At 31.4% G+C, this 19,017-nt stretch overlaps 2 protein-coding genes across 2 annotated transcripts; one reads left to right on the plus strand and one right to left on the minus strand.

The window, feature by feature from the left end:
* Positions 1–7,109: 7,109 nt before the first annotated feature.
* On the plus strand, positions 7,110–11,294 carry PAL3 (phenyl alanine ammonia-lyase 3). The gene is made up of 2 exons (XM_088212440.1): positions 7,110–7,739; positions 9,307–11,294. Exons 1-2 carry the CDS (start codon positions 7,333–7,335, stop codon positions 11,054–11,056), a joined length of 2,157 nt encoding a protein of 718 aa, XP_088068566.1. The 5' UTR covers positions 7,110–7,332; the 3' UTR covers positions 11,057–11,294.
* A 1,811-nt stretch (positions 11,295–13,105) lies between these two features.
* LOC148268640 (auxin-induced protein 15A-like) lies at positions 13,106–13,456 on the minus strand. The gene has a single exon (XM_088212340.1). The coding sequence runs from the start codon at positions 13,454–13,456 to the stop codon at positions 13,106–13,108; it is 351 nt and encodes a 116-aa protein (XP_088068466.1).
* Between the last annotated feature and the right edge of the window lie 5,561 nt (positions 13,457–19,017).

The following is a 19,017-nucleotide window of genomic DNA, read 5'->3' on the forward strand; positions in this document are numbered from 1 at the left end:
GCCATATACACATTATTTACAAGCTGCAATCCCAAAAAGAACACGTAAAAAGAAAAAAAAATTATATAAACTTTATTTAAATATGTAAACTCGTTTTCTTGAGTGAAAAAAAAAAAAATATATATATATATATATATATATATATATATGTACTAATTTTCCGATATAATGACTAAAATAGTGACTATAAGATAAGTGATAAAACATAATATTTAAATATAATTTTTTAATATTTTTGCATTATTTAAAATTTAAAAATTTAAATATTAATAAAAATATAAAATTCATCATTTTGTAGATGTATTATGAGACATCGGCTTATAATATTTAATTTAAAAATAATAAAAATTTATTAGATATCGGTAAAGATACAATGATTAAATTAAAATTAATTTTAATAAATTATGAAATATTTGAATAAAATAAATATTTTATAATTATTAAATTCTTTTAACTAAAAATTTAATATAATATATATTTTAAAATAATAATAATAATAATAATAAAATATAGTTTTGGGCATGAGTTGTAAGGACTAGAAAGTAGAAAGAATAGAAAAAAAAAAATAATAATAATAAAAACGACGTCGTTTTAGAGAGGGGAAAAACGACGTCGTTTTGAAAGAAAGGAAAACGACGTCGTTTTGGGATGTAGGAAAACGACGTCGTTTTGGGGTAGGCTGGCAGAGTATAAAAGGAGGTCGGGAAAGGGAGAAGGAAAAAAGAGGAGAAAAGAAAAAAAAAGAGAAAGAAAAGGAAAAAGAGAAAAAGAGAAAAGGAGGGAAGGAGGACAACGGAGACGAAGAAGAAGAGGAAAGTTCCAGAAGGAGAGAGGAGAGAGTCGGGGCAGAGGGGAGCGAGAAGGGAGAGGGAAGGAGGCCGTGGACGGACGACGCGACCGGCAGGAAGAAGGAAGATGGAAACGGGAGGTACGGTGAAAATTTGAGCTGTTTGGTGTGGTGTGTGTGTGTAGAGAATTTTGTTGCAGGTTGCGGCGTCGGCAATGGCGCGACGGAGTGGAGCAGTGAAGGTAGGCCGTAAGCGTGGGGTTGTCCCGCGCGCTCACGGAGGTGATCGGGGAAAGAAGGGAAAGTATGGCGGTGTTGGAGGCGTGTGGGGAGCCGTGGGGAAGGATGGGGGTGGTGCGTGTAGAACAGAGTGAGGAGGATCTGAGAGAACAATCTAGGGGGCGCGGGTGGGATAAAAACTCGAGAGGACAGAAGAGGTGTGTGCGTGGTGTGTGCGTGGTGTGTGCGTGGGTGGGGATGTGGAGGGAGCCGCTAATAGGCGGTGATGTGTTTCCCCGAAATGCACGGTGGTGAGGGCGTGTATGTGGCGTGAAACGGTGCAAGCGGAGAGGTTAATCGCCCTAAGTAGGCAAAAGTGTATAGGAACCGGGAGGAGGCAGGAGGATGGGGGAGGTAGCGGGTAGGGGGCAGTGGGAGAGGGAAGGGAGCTGGAAGGTACGGCAGTGGGGACTAGGAAACAGGATTTAAGGGGGATTGGATGGGAGAAGGGGAGTAATGTGGTCAGTAGGAGTTAGCAAGTTAGAACGCTTGGGACTAGCATGGTATAAGGGGAGATGGGAGCATGCGGTTTGGGAGGGGAGATTTGGAGGCCGTTGGTAGGGGCGGGTTGAGTTGCCGATGTTGGTGGAGCAGGGAGGGGATATGTATGTGAGTGTGGCCTAGCAAGGCCGAGAGGGGTAGAAGGGTGCATGAGTCACGGATGGTGGTGACGGGAGGTGGAAATGTTTGTGTGTGTGCGTGGCCCAACGAGGTCGAGAGATGGAGGAGTGAGTATGAGTCGCCGATGTTGGTGACGCGAGACGATGGTATTTGTGTGTGTGTGTGGCCTCTTTAGGTCGAGAGGTGGAGGAGTGAGTATGAGTCGCCGATGTTGGTGACGCGAGACGATGGTATTTGTGTGTGTGTGTGGCCTCTTTAGGTCGAGAGGTGGAGGAGTGAGTATGAGTCGCCGATGTTGGTGACGCGAGACGATGGTATTTGTGTGTGTGTGTGGCCTCTTTAGGTCGAGAGGTGGAGGAGTGAGTATGAGTCGCTGATGTTGGTGATGCGAGACGATGGTATTTGTGTGTGTGTGTGGCCTCTTTAGGTCGAGAGGTGGAGGAGTGAGTGTGAGTCGCCGATGTTGGTGACGCGGAATAATGGTGTGTGGGTGTGTGCGTGGCCTATTAGGTCGAGAGGTGGAGATATGGGTATGAGTCGCCGATATTGGTGACGTGGAATGAAGGTGGTTAGGTGTGTGTGTGTGTGGTCTCGTGAGGTCGGGAGATGGGGGAAGAGTGTATGAGTCGCCGATGTTGGTGACGGGAGTTAATGGATGATTGTTGGGTGGGTGGGGTTGTTTGGCCGTGCTATTTCCTTGGAATAGGACCTTGATAATTAGTGTAGGGAGAGGGTTATGAGTTGTTGGGGTTGGGTAGGATAAATGCATATAGACATTTCTGGAAATTCTTGTCACTGCATATTACACTTACAACTTGATTTTTATCGTATTGAGTTATGTGAACTCACTTCTCATCATTCACAGGTGGAGTAAGGACGGAATTGGGATCCGAACGGCTGGTAACGGAGCCCCGTCGGTAGTGCCATAGGGCACAAGTTTTGTTGTGATTTAAAGTAGTTTGAAAGAATGGTTTAGTCTGGATATTGAATATCTAGGAATGTTTGATATTGTATTACTATGTGTTGTAGAGGTGAAGATGTATGTACAATTGATTTGGAACATGGAAGGTGGACAAATTTCTCTTGTGCATGGTTGGAATAATATGGATTCGGTATTGTGTTGTATGAGTGCTTTATCGTACAATATTAAAAAAAAAAAACGGGGTGTTACATGAGTGGCCCAAAAAACATCCATTAAAATTGTCCGGGCCAAAAATTTTGAACCGTAACCAATTTATTCCCAAAAATAAATGTTTATCATATTTTTCAAAAAAAAAACATGTAATTAAATAAACATATCATTAAAAATAAATATTTTTATTTTAATTAATACCAAATAATTTGAAGGGAATGTGTACTCCTAAGAAATAGTGTTAAATTTACCAAACTAAATAAAAAAATAAATAAATATCGAGACAATCAAATCTCATCCTATCGAGAATACGAAAATTCAATATAAATGAATATTCTTTAGAAAATCAGAATAAATTAGAACGTACAATTGAAAGAGTAATATTAAGTGTTTTTTTTTTAATAAATATTTTAAAATTATATATAAAAAATATATCAGATTGATATATCGATAGAACTGTAATTATTAAATTAAATTTAATTTTAATAAATTTATTATATTTTTATATTAAAAAATTAATGTCATTTATTATAGTATTTTTAATGTAAATATTATTATATGTCATTATTAATAAAATTAATTTGTACGGACTGTGTGATTCATGAGGCAAGCGAGTGTGGTTGGAAATTAGCCAAGACTGTACGGACCAATACCAATTAATGGATATTAATGACTCCCAAATCATTCATTTAAATTTTATTACTTTAATTAATTATTATTATTATTTAAGGCCAGAGCTGTATAAGCACTGTATAAGATTTATATCTACCACCTAGTCCGTTTCCTCATAAGTAGATATATATATAGATATTGACATATGTATAGGTGTATGTAATTAATTTTAAAAAAATAATTTATAAAATAAAAATAAAAGATTAAAAAAATATAAAATTTTACGTGTATCTACATTTACGAATAAAACTAATTACTATTATAAAAAATAGATATTTAAATATGGGTGCTCAATTGGCTGCTTGTCTTTATGTATGAACACACATATATATATATATATATATATATGTATGTATATATATATATATATGTATGTATGTATATACATATTGTTTTTTAGTGCTTGATTTCACAACACACTTTGTTGGAAGACTGCTTTGCATGTATATTATTGGAGGGGTTGGTGAGACACCTAATAAGATTTTTTTTTTCTTTTTAAAAAAATAAAAGTTGACAATAAAATATTAATATATTATAATTAATTAATTAATTAATTCAAATGGGTAAAATCAGATTCTAATTATTTTTTTTATTTTATTTTACGAAATTAACTAAATTGAATATATTAATTAGTAGATTAATCAATTTAATTAGATGAAAATAAGGTGAAATTCTCTTAATTCCTTCACCTACCCGACCCGTCACCCACCGACCCACCCAGCCCGAGAAAGCCGAAGTGCATGCGGTTGGTGGTGAGCGTGACTAGTCTACTCTTCACAAAACCCTTTATTTTTAATTTAGGATTTGAATAAATCAACAAAATATTCATTTCTTATATACTTGTCCTACATATATGTATGTATATGTATATGTATACATGTATATATGCCTGTAAAATATATATTAAATTTTGCTCGGTCAAAATTCCTCAATATTAAGCAACATTACCTAACTCTCTCTCTCTCTCTCTCTATATATATATATATATATAATATTTGAAGGTTAGGTTAAAAATCTATATAGTTATGGTAATTCTCATGATAAACCAACATGATAATTTTTAAATACTTATATATGTATATATATATATATATGTGTGTGTATGTATAATATTAATTTTCAGAGTCAAATTATATGATGTGAATTAACCCACTCAAAGACTTTAATTGGACACCAAGTCAAATTCTTGTTAATTAAAAAATATTAATTATATAGGAAGTTTCCTCTTGGATAATTTGTAATCTCAACATGAGAAATATATAATATATATATATATATATATGGACTAAGACCCATTAGCAACATGACCATAAAAAATATATTGGGATTTCATTTCATCAAATTCAAAAATGTGCTTAATTTTATGTTTTTTAAATTAAATTTGGTTTTAATTCATTCAAATAAGGTTATTATTATTTAAAAAACTGTTAAAAATAAACCTTTTTATTAGTATAAGTCCAAAAATTAAAATATGCAATCGAATATATAAACTCAAAAAAATAATAATATAATAATTCATTAATTAAAATTTATGTATTCTACTTGAAATTATAAGTTCGAATTTCACTAAATATTTAAAACTCATCATTTCACAATTTTTTTATAAATTAATAGTGATTAATTTATAATATTTAATTTAGTATAATTAAAAAATTTTATTTGATTAATATGTTAATGTAACTACAGTGATCAAATTAAATTAAATTTTAATAATTTTATTATATTTTTAAGTAAAATATAATTTTATAACGGTTATATTAATTTAGTTGAATTAGACACATGTCGAAAAAAAAAAAGAATTATACTAAAAAAATAAGAATTCATTAAAATGTAAGTAGTAAAAATAAAAAAGGTTGGAAGTAATTGATGGACCGACCGGCCGGCCGGACTTTTTGGACACGGAATCTTACCAACTACATGAAGAAAGTTATTAATTATTATTTAATTAAAACCAGCACTAAATAATTAGTAAAATTAAGAACCAATAAAATAATAATAATTTATTACATGTAAACACTCACACGTAGGATAATTATGATGCTAATTTTGGTAATTATAAATTAAACAAATTATTATTATCTTTTAAAGCTCTTCACATGTAATGATATGCATTGTGGAAGAGTAGTTAGTTGGGTTTGGTAGGATAAGTTAATTATGTGTGTATATTTTTTTTACAATTATATATATATAGAAGTTTTATAAAATTGAAAAAAAAAAAATTAAATTAAAACATAAAAAAATTTATAAATTGTATACTTAGTATATTAAAAATTTAAATAAATAATTATTATATATTTTTATTTTATTTCAATAATTCATTATTTTCTCTAATATAACATTTAATTTGAAAAATTACTTATTTCAATCTCGGTCTGATTCGATTTCAGACTCTTACCCACTCTTGCATTTTAAATTTAGTATTAGTTTTTTAAAGAAAAATAAAAAACGGCGTATAATATCTTTTTTCGAAAAATTTTTTTTTATAAATTTACCGAAATGTAACTTAATTTATTTAGGATAACCCTACCGACACGAAAGTTTGGAAAAGTTAAGGAATTATCTCTACCTCTTTTTGGTATACCTTCTCTTTGCTTTCTATGAAAAAAAATCCTTGACGTTGAAAGCAACCAAATCTTCTTTGGATCAAAGTGATTAGCTCCCCCACGAATTCCTACACCTCCAAAATTCAAGTAGTTAGAGATTTGAGATTTTTCAAAACTTATTAATTAAATATACATCTAATTTTTGACAAAAATTTATATTTCAATATGTATAAAGTAAAAAAATAAAATAAAATAAAAATAGAATTGTCTTATTTATACTTACGTGATGCTAATTAAGGCAATTTTAAAAATTTAAAGTGATAATCTTATTTTAACTTCTCAAACGAAAAAATTATTATCAACAACTGCTTAACTAAATACACGATATATATATATTTTTTATTTTACAAGCAATCGAGCCGATTTGTATTTTTAAAAATGTTTAGGGTCAAAATTTTTAAATGGGTAAGTCGTTAATTTCTAATATATAATTTATATAATATACTTTATTTATAGAGTTAAATGAATGAAATTTATTATTGTATCAACCTATCATTATATTATTTGTGTTTTGTGATTTTTTTTTAATATGTATATTAAAAAGAATGACGTATTATTATTTTAAAATTATTTTTATTTATTATAATTAATGTGTATATATTATTTAATTAGTAAATATAAAATTTTTGAAAAAAATAAGTAAAAATTGATTAAAATATTTTTACATTTAAATTCATGTAAAAAAATTATAAATTAAAAAAAAAAAAAAAACAAAGTTCCACGAAGGCAGAGGGGTGCGTTCATTGCCAAATGTAAGATAGAAAAATGATATGACGTGTTCTTTCGCATGCTCCGCTACTTGCACCAACCCCCCTCCTTTCTCCCTCTTGAGTGATGAAAAGTTTCACTCTGATTGGCCGATTGCTTGCCACGTTTCAAAATCCTAATCGTTCAAATCCCCCATAATCCAACGGCTAATTAACGTTCTCAACTAACCCATCGGCTCACCAACCCAACAGTGTCATCAATCATCATCTCCCTCCCCCTCCTTATTCTATTTAAACTCCTCATTTTCCCTTCACCACCAGGAAATTTTCACTCCCATTAATTTCCACCCAGAAAATTTCCTTTAAGCAGATATAACTACACCCATTATATATAGAAGATTTTTTTTTTTTTGTCCTACGCATATTATAAAAACACTTTCTTGGCTGCCAAACAGTCACCAACCAAAACCAAAACCAAAACCAAAACCAGTCCTTTTTTAATCTGTGTTTCTTTCGAGTGATCATCCATCGATGGAGAGCTGCAATGGGAATGGTTCGTTCGAGTTCTGCACATCAAATCATCATGACCCATTGAACTGGGGCATGGCGGCGGAGTCACTGAAAGGGAGCCACCTGGACGAGGTGAAGCGTATGGTTGAGGAGTCGAGAAAACCAGTGGTGAGACTCGGGGGTGAGACGCTGACGATCGCGCAGGTGGTGGCGGTTGCAGCCGGCGGAGGAAGCCAGGTGGTGGATCCAGTTGGTGGTGTGAAGGTGGAGCTGTCGGAGGCGTCGAGGGCCGGCGTTAAGGCTAGCAGCGACTGGGTCATGAACAGCATGAACAATGGAACTGACAGCTACGGTGTCACCACTGGTTTTGGTGCAACGTCACACAGGAGGACCAAAAATGGAGCTGCCCTCCAAAAGGAACTCATAAGGTAAATAAATTTTATTTTTGGTAAAATTTATAAACATTTATTGATATATATATATATACACACACACACATATATATACACGTAGATACATACAAATTATAACACTATAGGACACAAATATTAATTGTAACACAATAAAAACATAACCTTCGTTCAAATGAAGTCACACTAGAGACAAATATAATTTGAAGGCAAAGAAAGAACATGCCAAAATAATAAAAATAAAAATTTTATTAGATAAACTTAAATTTTTAATAAACATACGTAATTATCATAATTTTATAATTAGTGAGTAATTAATTATGTAATAATTAAAAGAGTATATGATATATATAAACATATATATAATTATAGATATGTATTTTTTTTTTTAAATATTTATGAAACATTTCATGTAAAGGAAAGTAGGTGAATTGTTAGTGATCATATGTATGGTTAGGTATGAAAGGGGACGTATATTTCTTGTTTACATATAAATAAATTAACTAGTTTATTTTAATAATTTTTGAAAAAATATAAATTCATTATTTTTGAGATAGAAATATGTAAAATTTTGAGTAATTAATTTTTATTAAAAATTATAAAATAATTTAAGTCAAATATTTCGAATAAGATTATACAAATTTTTTTTTTCTAAAAAATTGAAGCATAAATTAATTAAAATAAATATTATAGAGTAATTTTTTTAATGAATTTTAAATTTAAATAATAAATTTGCATTGTGGATTTGGGAAGAACAATTAATAAAAAGTGCACCACCAATATTTTCTGATTGGTTCATGGTCCACCACTAAAAGATACTTGGCAACCTCCATATATATATATATATATATATATATATATAATATGCAACTACTACATATATGTTGTAAAAATTTTATTTAATATGATTAGGTATAGTTGAATAGATGAGATACACCCATGAAATTGATAGATGATTTTGATTATTACAAATTGAGAAATTAATTAGTCTTAATTTCATTTTTTTTTTCCCACAAGTGACTAAATATACCAACCAATTATTCTAAATATGTTTGAAAATTTCAAATGATTAATTAGTTAAACATTAAAACCTACTAATTAAAAACACCCATTAATAAATATACAAAATTAACTAAAAAAATAATTAGTTTTTTTTAATATAATTAAATTACTTCGAAAAAAATTAAAAAAAAAAATTGGGTCATAAAGATGAAAAGACAAAAAAATTATATAATAATCATAGTGGTTAATTAAAAAAAATTAAAGAAATTATTATAAGTAATGTACTTCTTAATCATGATTAGGAAATTGTTGACGAGGTAAGAAACTACAAAGAAGATGAATGAGTCTTCTGTCGTTTACCTAATCAATATACACAATGATTTCTTAGCGAGTCTCCTGGCTTTACTGGGTCCTCCACAATGGGCCTATTATATATATTTATATATATATATATATAGTCTCGTTAAAGTTCGTACCTACCACCCGAAAATGCATCATCGTCAAGACATATATGTATGATTCCAATATATTTGAACAGATTATTAATAAATTGTTCATAAATTTTTTTTTGGGTGAATTGCAGGTTTTTGAATGCTGGGATATTTGGGAATGGGACAGAATCATGCCATACACTGTCGAAATCAGCAACAAGAGCAGCAATGCTGGTGAGGATCAACACTCTGTTGCAGGGCTATTCAGGAATCAGATTTGAGATCTTGGAATCCATAACCAAATTTCTCAACCACAGTATCACTCCCTGTTTACCTCTCAGAGGCACCATCACTGCCTCCGGTGACCTTGTTCCCCTCTCCTACATCGCCGGACTTTTGACCGGCCGACCAAACTCCAAAGCCGTTGGTCCTAATGGAGAAGCTCTTAACCCATCAGAAGCTTTTCACCTTGCTGGAATCGATGGTGGGTTCTTCGAGTTGCAGCCTAAGGAAGGACTGGCTCTTGTCAATGGCACTGCTGTTGGATCTGGGTTGGCTTCAATCGTGCTTTTTGATGCTAACATTCTGGCGATTCTCTCAGAAGTTTTATCAGCCATTTTTGCAGAAGTCATGCAAGGGAAACCTGAGTTTACAGACCATCTTACTCATAAACTCAAACACCATCCTGGTCAGATTGAAGCTGCTGCTATAATGGAGCATATTTTGGATGGAAGCTCTTTTGTCAAAGCAGCTCAGAAGCTACACGAATTGGATCCTTTACAGAAGCCTAAACAAGACAGGTATGCTCTGAGAACCTCCCCACAATGGCTTGGCCCTCAGATTGAAGTCATTAGAACAGCAACCAAGATGATTGAAAGAGAGATCAATTCTGTCAATGACAACCCTTTGATTGATGTCTCAAGAAACAAAGCTTTACATGGAGGAAATTTCCAAGGAACCCCAATTGGAGTTTCCATGGATAACACCCGGTTGGCCATCGCTTCAATTGGAAAACTCATGTTTGCTCAGTTCTCCGAGCTGGTAAATGATTTTTACAACAATGGGTTGCCATCAAATCTTTCTGCAAGTCGTAATCCCAGTTTGGATTATGGATTCAAAGGTGCAGAAATTGCCATGGCTTCTTACTGCTCAGAACTGCAATATCTTGCAAACCCTGTCACTACCCATGTACAGAGTGCTGAGCAACATAATCAAGATGTGAACTCTCTGGGACTAATCTCCTCCAGGAAGACAGCCGAAGCTGTTGATATATTAAAACTCATGTCTACAACGTTCTTAGTTGCTCTCTGCCAAGCCATTGATTTAAGGCACTTGGAGGAGAACTTGAAGAACACAGTGAAGAATTCAGTGAGCCAAGTGATTAGAAAAGTCTTATTCATGGGGGACAATGGCGAGCTTCACCCATCAAGGTTCTGTGAAAAAGACTTGCTCAAAGTGGTGGACAGGGAGTACCTATTTGCATATGCTGATGATCCATGCAGCGCCACCTACCCATTAATGCAAAAGCTCCGACAAGTCCTGGTCGATCATGCGCTGATCAACGCCGACAGAGACAAGAACTCCGGCAGCTCAATCTTCCACAAGATCGGAGCTTTTGAGGAGGAGCTCAAGACCCTTTTACCTAAAGAAGTGGAAGGTACCAGGCTAGAAGTGGAGGCTGGAAATGCAGCAATTCCAAACAGGATTAAGGAATGCAGGTCATACCCGCTTTACAAGTTTGTGAGGGAGGAGCTGGGAACTGGTTTGCTCACCGGCGAGAAGGTCCGGTCCCCGGGAGAAGAGTTTGACAAGGTTTTCTCGGCGATGTGTGCAGGGAAGATGATCGATCCATTGCTGGATTGTCTCAAGGAGTGGAATGGGGCACCTCTTCCCATCTCCTAAGAAACTTATTGCTTACAAATATTATATATATATATATATATAGCTTTGCTGTATTTACTATACAGATCTTTGCACCTGGAAAGAGACTCATGAAGCAAACTGTATGTCGTCTTTGTTTTTAAGTTGAACTTTTCCTTTTCCATTTTGTTATTTTTTTTCTTTAAATATTTCTTTTGTATTATGAACTCAAGAGTACAACTTGTACTCCAGTTATAATGTAGATATGTGTTTCCAAAAATTTTCTTTTAGTTTAAAAAAAAAAATATATATATATATATATACATGTAATGCATATATATTAATATATTAATTATAATATAATATAAATAACCTCCCAATAAAAATACACCAAAACATAATCCAACTTATAATACATAATCTAATTATGTATAATCTCATCTTGTAGTTTTACTAGCTAGGTTTTTAATATATCATATATTTTATACAAAATAACAATATAAATATATATAATGAAAAAAATAAATATTTTTCCTAAAAAAATGAAAGTTGTATAATTAATTAAAAAATTCGTTAAAATTATAAATCTAATTAACAAAAAATATTTTAAAAAATACAAAAAAAAAAGGTTTGAAATAAACTTCACAAACTAGACCAAAATAACAACTTACCGTACCAACCATTGCCTGTATATACTCTTACCATCTAAACCACAGAGCTTTCCTTCCTCTAAAGCCCTCACAGACTCCCCTCAAATGGCGAACGAGGAGATCCTGTTGGGAATCAGGAGCCCACTTGTCGACACCATGGCCATTGTCGACCATGAATTCCTGAAAAAGCGAATCCCTTCTTGGCTAAACTGTTTCTTTCCCTATCTTCTGTTTAGCTTCGTGACAGATCTCTAGCTTTCCGGACTGTAAATGGGTACCTGTTTCTCACTGTTTGGTTGCCAGGAAACTTTGTGAATAACAATTTGGCTTTTATTGGGTGGAGATGACAGTAGACTCGTGTTTTATTTACCCGAACGTCTGATACTTGAAAACTCCATGGACGTAAAAGATTTGGGTTCCTCCATTTTCTGATGCACTTTCTGATCAGCAAGTAAATTGCTTCTTGGGTTTGAATTTTGATCATCTTAAAAAGTTCTATTTGGACGGAAATTTGTGTGGTTTTCTACTTAAAAAGTTCTATATGAAATCATAAGATTATAACTAATTTTCTACGCTTAAAATTACTGTTCTATGATGAATTTAACTTCGATAGTCTTCTCCAAGTTCGGAGAATTGGCTACAAGAACAATGCGAAGTACTTTGAGGGAGATAAATTTAAGAACATGTTTAGAACAAATGAGTTATTTTTATGAAATTCATCTAAAATTAAATGCTTAGTTTTGTTATGACATAATTCAATTTCAAGAAAATTAAAATTCGAGTGAAATGAATTCACGACAGAATCGAAACAATATATTTAAAATTTAAGTAATCGTTTAAACTTCAAATTTTATCTTCTCGTAGTTGGACTAAGTATACGTTTTCGAATAAATTCTTAAAAAAAAAAAATAGTTAATCTATTTTAAACATAAGATCAAACCTTTTAAATAAAAAAAAAGTGGTAATCGGTCAAAGTTTAATTGAAATGGGGAACCAAAACTGATATACAATGATTTCTTCATATATATATATTTAAATATATATATCATAAAAAATAATCTTATAATGAGCTCATATAATTAGCTATATTTTCATAGTTATGTAATTTTTTTTATAAATTCTTGACTTATATTATAATATAAATAATTGATTAAATTATTTTTTGTCAATTTATATTCTAATAATATTATAATCATAAATCTCTACACAACGTTTGATGAATCTATACTTGACTTATGTTATTAACTCGATAGATCTTTATGTGAGTTAATGTATTAGAATATTACTAATTTAAATTTTTCAGATGATCAATTCGATATATTATATAATATCATATATGCTTAAACTAACTCAAAACTTGAAGCAATAAAGTAATTACATTCTCTTATGGATAATGTACAATGAAAAGTTCATAAACTTACCCTTTTCAACAACCATGAAATCATAAAAAACACAGTGAAAATTTTCGAAGTTGAGAGTTGGCACAACGAAGAATACTCAAGAAATCGCTTGTGTCGCAAGGAATCCAAAGTTTCGAACCAATGGCGAATTCGTACACATCTTCAGCCTGATCAAGAAGAACTTTAAAGAGAGGATGGTGCAATATAGTAACCTTGATTATAAACCTTTCCCTGTCATCACCTACATATACAGCTAGATGACCTTTCGGCACATCTTTAGGGATACTCTTCTCTCGATGCAAACTAGAAATCATCTTTAGGGTTTCTGCGTATAATTTTCTGCACCTCTGCAAACATATCTTGAGATAATTACTACTACTCTTAATCCTCATCTTCATCTGTGGTGTGTTTTTGAACTTGAGAGAGAGAGAGAGAGAGAGAGAGGGGGATGGAGGTTGAGGGAGAGGGTGTGGAGGTGTCAAAGGGCAGACAAGGTTTATATAGTTGTGTCTGTATATATATGTGAGTGTCTGATACATGTATAGATTCATGCATGCAAGTGGATATATGTCTCATCTCTTTCCTTGCAATAAATTACTAGCTCTAGCTGTTTCTTCTTTTTTTTTTTTTTTTCTGGTTTAATATCCTTTTTTCTTAAGTATTATTGCATTTTACAGTGATCAACTATACATATAGGTAGACAATGTATCTATCATTTGAAATTTCATACGACAATGTACGAAAATTGTAGGTTTTCTTAATCTTAACAAATTGCAGACACAATGAATGTCGCAGTCCCACATGGAGAATGGGTGGAGATAAGGTCTCATCGAGGAAGAGGATAGATTGAACAGGTTGGGAAAAGTGCTTTCCATTAATACATATAGATATATACAGATAAACATATATACATATATATATATATATGGATATACAAGTTCCTGTTCCCTTTTATGTTACCATTGGTTGGATATTTAGCCAATCATAATGCAACACTTGTTGAATTTGAATTCACCTAATATTTTCATTAATGGTTTTAATATGCATTAACAATTAATTAATCATTAATTAGAAATTTTATTATGCATACATATATAGAATTGATACCATATAAACATTACTCATTTTTACATTATATATACGTATGAATATTTTATAACTAATGAGTAATAATATACGTAAATAATTATACTTTTAAATACAAGTATTTGAAATATATATATTTAAATTAAATTCTCTCAAATAATGGGCCATGGGAATAACTTCTTTGGACTCTAATGGGCTTTGCATGTTGGGCCTGGCCCGAAATCTCATCTTCTTCGCTCGCCGCGTCTCCAAGTTCATATAATAGACAGTAGTCAAAAACATCAGTGTGTGTGTATATATATATATATATATTGAACGAGAATATGAAAATGGTTATGAAGAAGCTCAAAACTCACCCTTATTATCGACTAATTAAGGGCTGATTAAATAACTAAACAGTCCTGTGAATAGATATACCTTGTCTATACATATAGATATGTATAGTACGATCGAGAAAAAGAAAAGGTTATGAATATTTTGTGGGTGTGAACTTCTTTTATGTGCGTAAATCAGTAACTTACCCCTTTTAGCTGACAAAGTTGGCAAAGAACTCCATCAATCTTTTGTTCATGTCTTTTAATTGAAGGGTATATTACAGATCTTTTGGATACTTCGTCTACATATGAAATCTCTCAAATTTTTCTACTAACCCTTAAAAAAGAATTTTCTTTCTTTAGATAATCAAAGATCTGGAACCTCTCCAAATTTCTTAAGTTCATGTTTTCTCCATCTTTTACTCCAAACCACACACATTCGTTGTCTAAAATTAAGGATTTTTCCTCTATAAAGATATCCAAAACCAACTTTATCATCACAGACAACATCCAACAAAAGAAAAAATTAAAGCAACATCACCCAAATGGCCACCAAGAACTCCGTAGGCGTGTTAATAATTGGGATGTTTGTAATGGCTTACACCATCGAATTTTGTTCGGCAGCAAGCGCAAAGTGCATTGGAGAATGCGTGCTTGCATGCTTGAAAGTAGGAAGTACAACTCAAGATAAGTGTTCACTCGCTTGCGAGCAAGGTTGCAATCAAGTTAAAGGATTACATTCTGAGGATGATTGGATCTCTGTTTGGGAAAATATAAGTGGCGGTAAAGGCAAAAAACGTTGAAGAACTATAGTGTTGCTTGATCCTTGCTACCCTTTTGTGCTTTAATGTTTTCTTATATTTTTACTGATGTTGTCGTCATTTTTTATACTCGATTAATCAATTAAATTCTTTATTCTTAGTAAATCTTATACGTATTTCTGCATATACACTTGCATGTACATATTGTTTAATTCATTCATTTTCTATATGGTATTTTTATTAAAAATGAAATTTAGTAGGTACGTACGAATTTTGAATCATATAAGAATTATTTTTTGATATAGAGATACGGGCATGATGAAACTTAATATGATTAGGGTATTAAAGAAAATAATTTTTGCGATGTTAATTTTCATATAACTTTTTTTATTATCATATATTAAATATTCATCAGAAAATAATAAAAAAAAAACTTCGATATTCATCGAAAAATAACATAATAGTAAGTTTAAAATTCTTTTCGACAAAAGGGTATTAAGAGTCAATAATAAAATTAAAATTTAATTACACATAATTAATCTAATACTTGTTCTCCGACAAAGTTCAGCTAGATATAAGTTTTTTCCTAATTTTTAGATAATGATGTATCTACATTTTGACAACTTAAAGCCATAGTAAATTGAAATCTACAAGATCCCTAAAACCAAGCATATATGGAGGTTGTTTCAAGTCATAAAGAGAACTATTAAGCTTACAAATAACATCATAATGTTCTTCATCAATTAAAGTCTTGAGAGTTAAATGATGTAGTGTTTGGTGTGGACGAGTGGACTATACAAGCTTGTGAATGAGTTAGGTACGTGGGTTATACTAATTTTTGCAACGATCCACAATACGATTATAGAGTTCACGGATATTTTGATATGATTGTGAATTATTATTATTAAATGTTATGATAATTTAATATTAAATTAAACTACGACTTCTTTAAGGGTTTTTGAGTTACGTTTGAAGTAATAGGTTTATAAAAAAATACGAGTAGAATTTCATGAACTAAATTTTGTCTATAGAGTACATGAGCAAATATTGGAGTAATCAAAGATTTTTTTTAATAGAAATCAATATATTCATTAATAGATGATGTGTAGATATTAATAACATAAGAAAATAACGTTCAAACGAAGATAATATGAGCACAATCTAATAATTTATAACATTTCGTAAAAAAATAAATGTATCAACTATTTAAATAAATGATGATTAATAGGATAAAGATTTAAAACAAGGATGAAAGAGTAATACTTAGAGTTAATATTACCAAATATTAGTACATAAATTTACTTTTGAAAGTTTCCTACGAAAAGTTTTCTCGAATTTTTCTTTGAAAAGTTTACTTTTGAAAGCGTAAATAATCTTATTAGTAGTATTTAATTTGTAGAGCATTCCGATTTTATTTTAAAATAACTTATAAAAAAATTGGAGCAGAGACACGTATAATCAAATTAATGAGACAATCTCCAAGAGTCCAAGCGTTTTTCATGGCTGTTCCAAGTTTTTCTCCGAACCACACATAAAGTCATTACTTTCTCTCCAGCTATAACACAAACACCACCTTGTTCAAAGGTCCAGCAGACCAGGAAACAAAAAAAAGTATGGCAGCTTCCAAGAAAACCCTAGGCATGCTCATCTTCACTGCCATTTTCATGGCAAACACCATCCAGCTATGTCAAGCTGCCAGTGCAGAGTGTATGAAGGACTGCATGCCTAAGTGCTTGGGAATTGAAGAAGCAACTGAAACCAGGTGTAAAGGCGCTTGTGAAGAAGGTTGCAAGCAAATCAATCAATCGGATGCTGGTGCATTTGCGTCCAAGAATTATCAGAAACTCGAAAGCTTCTTATTAGTTTGCCTACTCGTTTTCTCATCTTGCTGTGCTTTTGATAATTATAGCATTTCTCATTTTTGGTGAGATTAATGTTATGATATTTTTTGGATGAGAAACGAATATTTTTCTTAAACAGTTGAAATAATTAAGTATTAGATCGAAAAATTGACTTATTAATTATATTAAAATTTATATTTCAATAACATTCGTTCTTTTTATGATCTGTAAGTAAAATTTATTTTTGTCGAAAAATAAATTAGTACATAAACTATAATGAATATCATGAAAAGAAATTTTATAAAAAATAAAGCAAAAAAAATATCAATTCTTCGGTTTTATAGAAAACAAAGAGCTTGTACAAAATGATACAAGACCTATACATATATGTATAGGCAAGCTTGACCAACTTGAAGAAGAAAAAAGAAAAAAAAATTTCACCTCTGACTTTCTCTCTTCTTCTTCTTTTTTCCCTTGTTTTAACCGTCGTTCTCGATTCATCTCCTCACTGCCATTCTCGATTCTTTTTCTCATCATGTCATAAAGAAAATTAATTTTAATATTCTACTAGATCAGCCAAATTTAATATGCAAGGGTTTCTATTCGGAATTATAGAGGACAAACGAAGGAAGATCACTTATTGCAATGCATCGACAAGACGAAAATAAATCTTGTTTCGGGAAATATTTTTTTATAAGAAGTTTCTAATTTTTATTATAATTTAGGTTTTTATTAATTTTTTGTAGTAATTAAAATTATTTATTAAAAAAATATATTTTTTTTATACCGAATGATAAAAATCGTCGTAAAATCTGTTCATATTAAATATTGTTCATATCAAATAGAAACTAAGATTGATTTAGACTTTCAAAACCTTATTTTTTCAGACTTAATCTACAATTTCTTGGACTTGTCCAAGAGAAAATTTTAATTTAATCTTCTTCCTTTTTTGTTTAATCTTCCACCTTTAATCTGATGGAAGCCGTTGTTGATATATCAAAGTCTGGTGAAAATGCAGAAAGATATAGATCAGGTTAAAGAAAGATCTGAATCAGATGAAAGAAATATAATATTTTTATTCAACATAAAAAGTGCTAATAGTTACAACAGCACGTAATCAACGGAGAAAACCATTGAAACAAGATTCAAACAAGAACACCATGATTAATGCAGCGAGTTGCAGAGATATATAAATCATCAATTCAATGAAGAATTTCCAGTAGGATCTCCTTCGATCCGATCACAAGCATCGGAGCAAGCAACAATACAAGCTTCTGTAGTTGCACCTTCTATTTTCATGCATTCAGGCATGCAAGCATCCAAGCACACATCTCGTGCTGCTACTTCAAGATGAATGGTATAATGCGCCATGAAAACCATGGCAACCATGAAGAAGAAGATGGATTTGTTAGCAGCCATGAAAGCTTGATTAAATTGTACGGCTTGCTTGTTGAGTTTCCTCTTGATTTGTTGTAATCTTCTGCTGTTGTGATTTGGGAGAAGATGGTGTTTGTGGGTTTTTATAGAGGATGAAGGACGTGGTTCGTGTGGTTTTGAGAAAAATATGGAGAACCATATTCAAAGGGTTAATTTGGGGATGATGAAGGTTGGTTTTAGGATAAGTCTCAAGGACAGGGACGACTAGAATTCATTTATTTATTTTTATTTTTGGATTGAAAATTTTGAAATTTACAGTTTGAAAAAATTCTCATTTCATAGTTTCTAAATTTCCAGTCAAAATAAGAAAATTTTAGTTTTATTTTAAAATTTCAACAAAAAATTTATAAAATTATTTTGTTATCACAATATATATATATGTTATTGGTAAGTATTTGAATGAATTTATGAAAAGTGAAGGCTAAGTAAATATTCAACCAAAATAAATATAATGAAATCTGTCATAAGATACTAAAAAATAATCAAACAAAAACACTAAAATATTTATCGTATA

This window comes from Carica papaya, chromosome 2, assembly GCF_054855325.1.
Source record: "Carica papaya isolate Zhongbai chromosome 2, ASM5485532v1, whole genome shotgun sequence".
In the NCBI taxonomy this organism is placed as follows: Eukaryota; Viridiplantae; Streptophyta; class Magnoliopsida; order Brassicales; family Caricaceae; genus Carica; species Carica papaya.

Coding starts and splice junctions, on each gene's coding strand:
- PAL3 (XM_088212440.1), top strand. CDS start 7,333: ATGGAGAGCTGCAATGGGAATGGTTCGTTCGAGTTCTGCACATCAAAT. Junction 7,740..9,306: donor CTCCAAAAGGAACTCATAAG/GTAAATAAATTT, acceptor GGTGAATTGCAG/GTTTTTGAATGCTGGGATAT.
- LOC148268640 (XM_088212340.1), bottom strand. CDS start 13,456: ATGAGGATTAAGAGTAGTAGTAATTATCTCAAGATATGTTTGCAGAGG.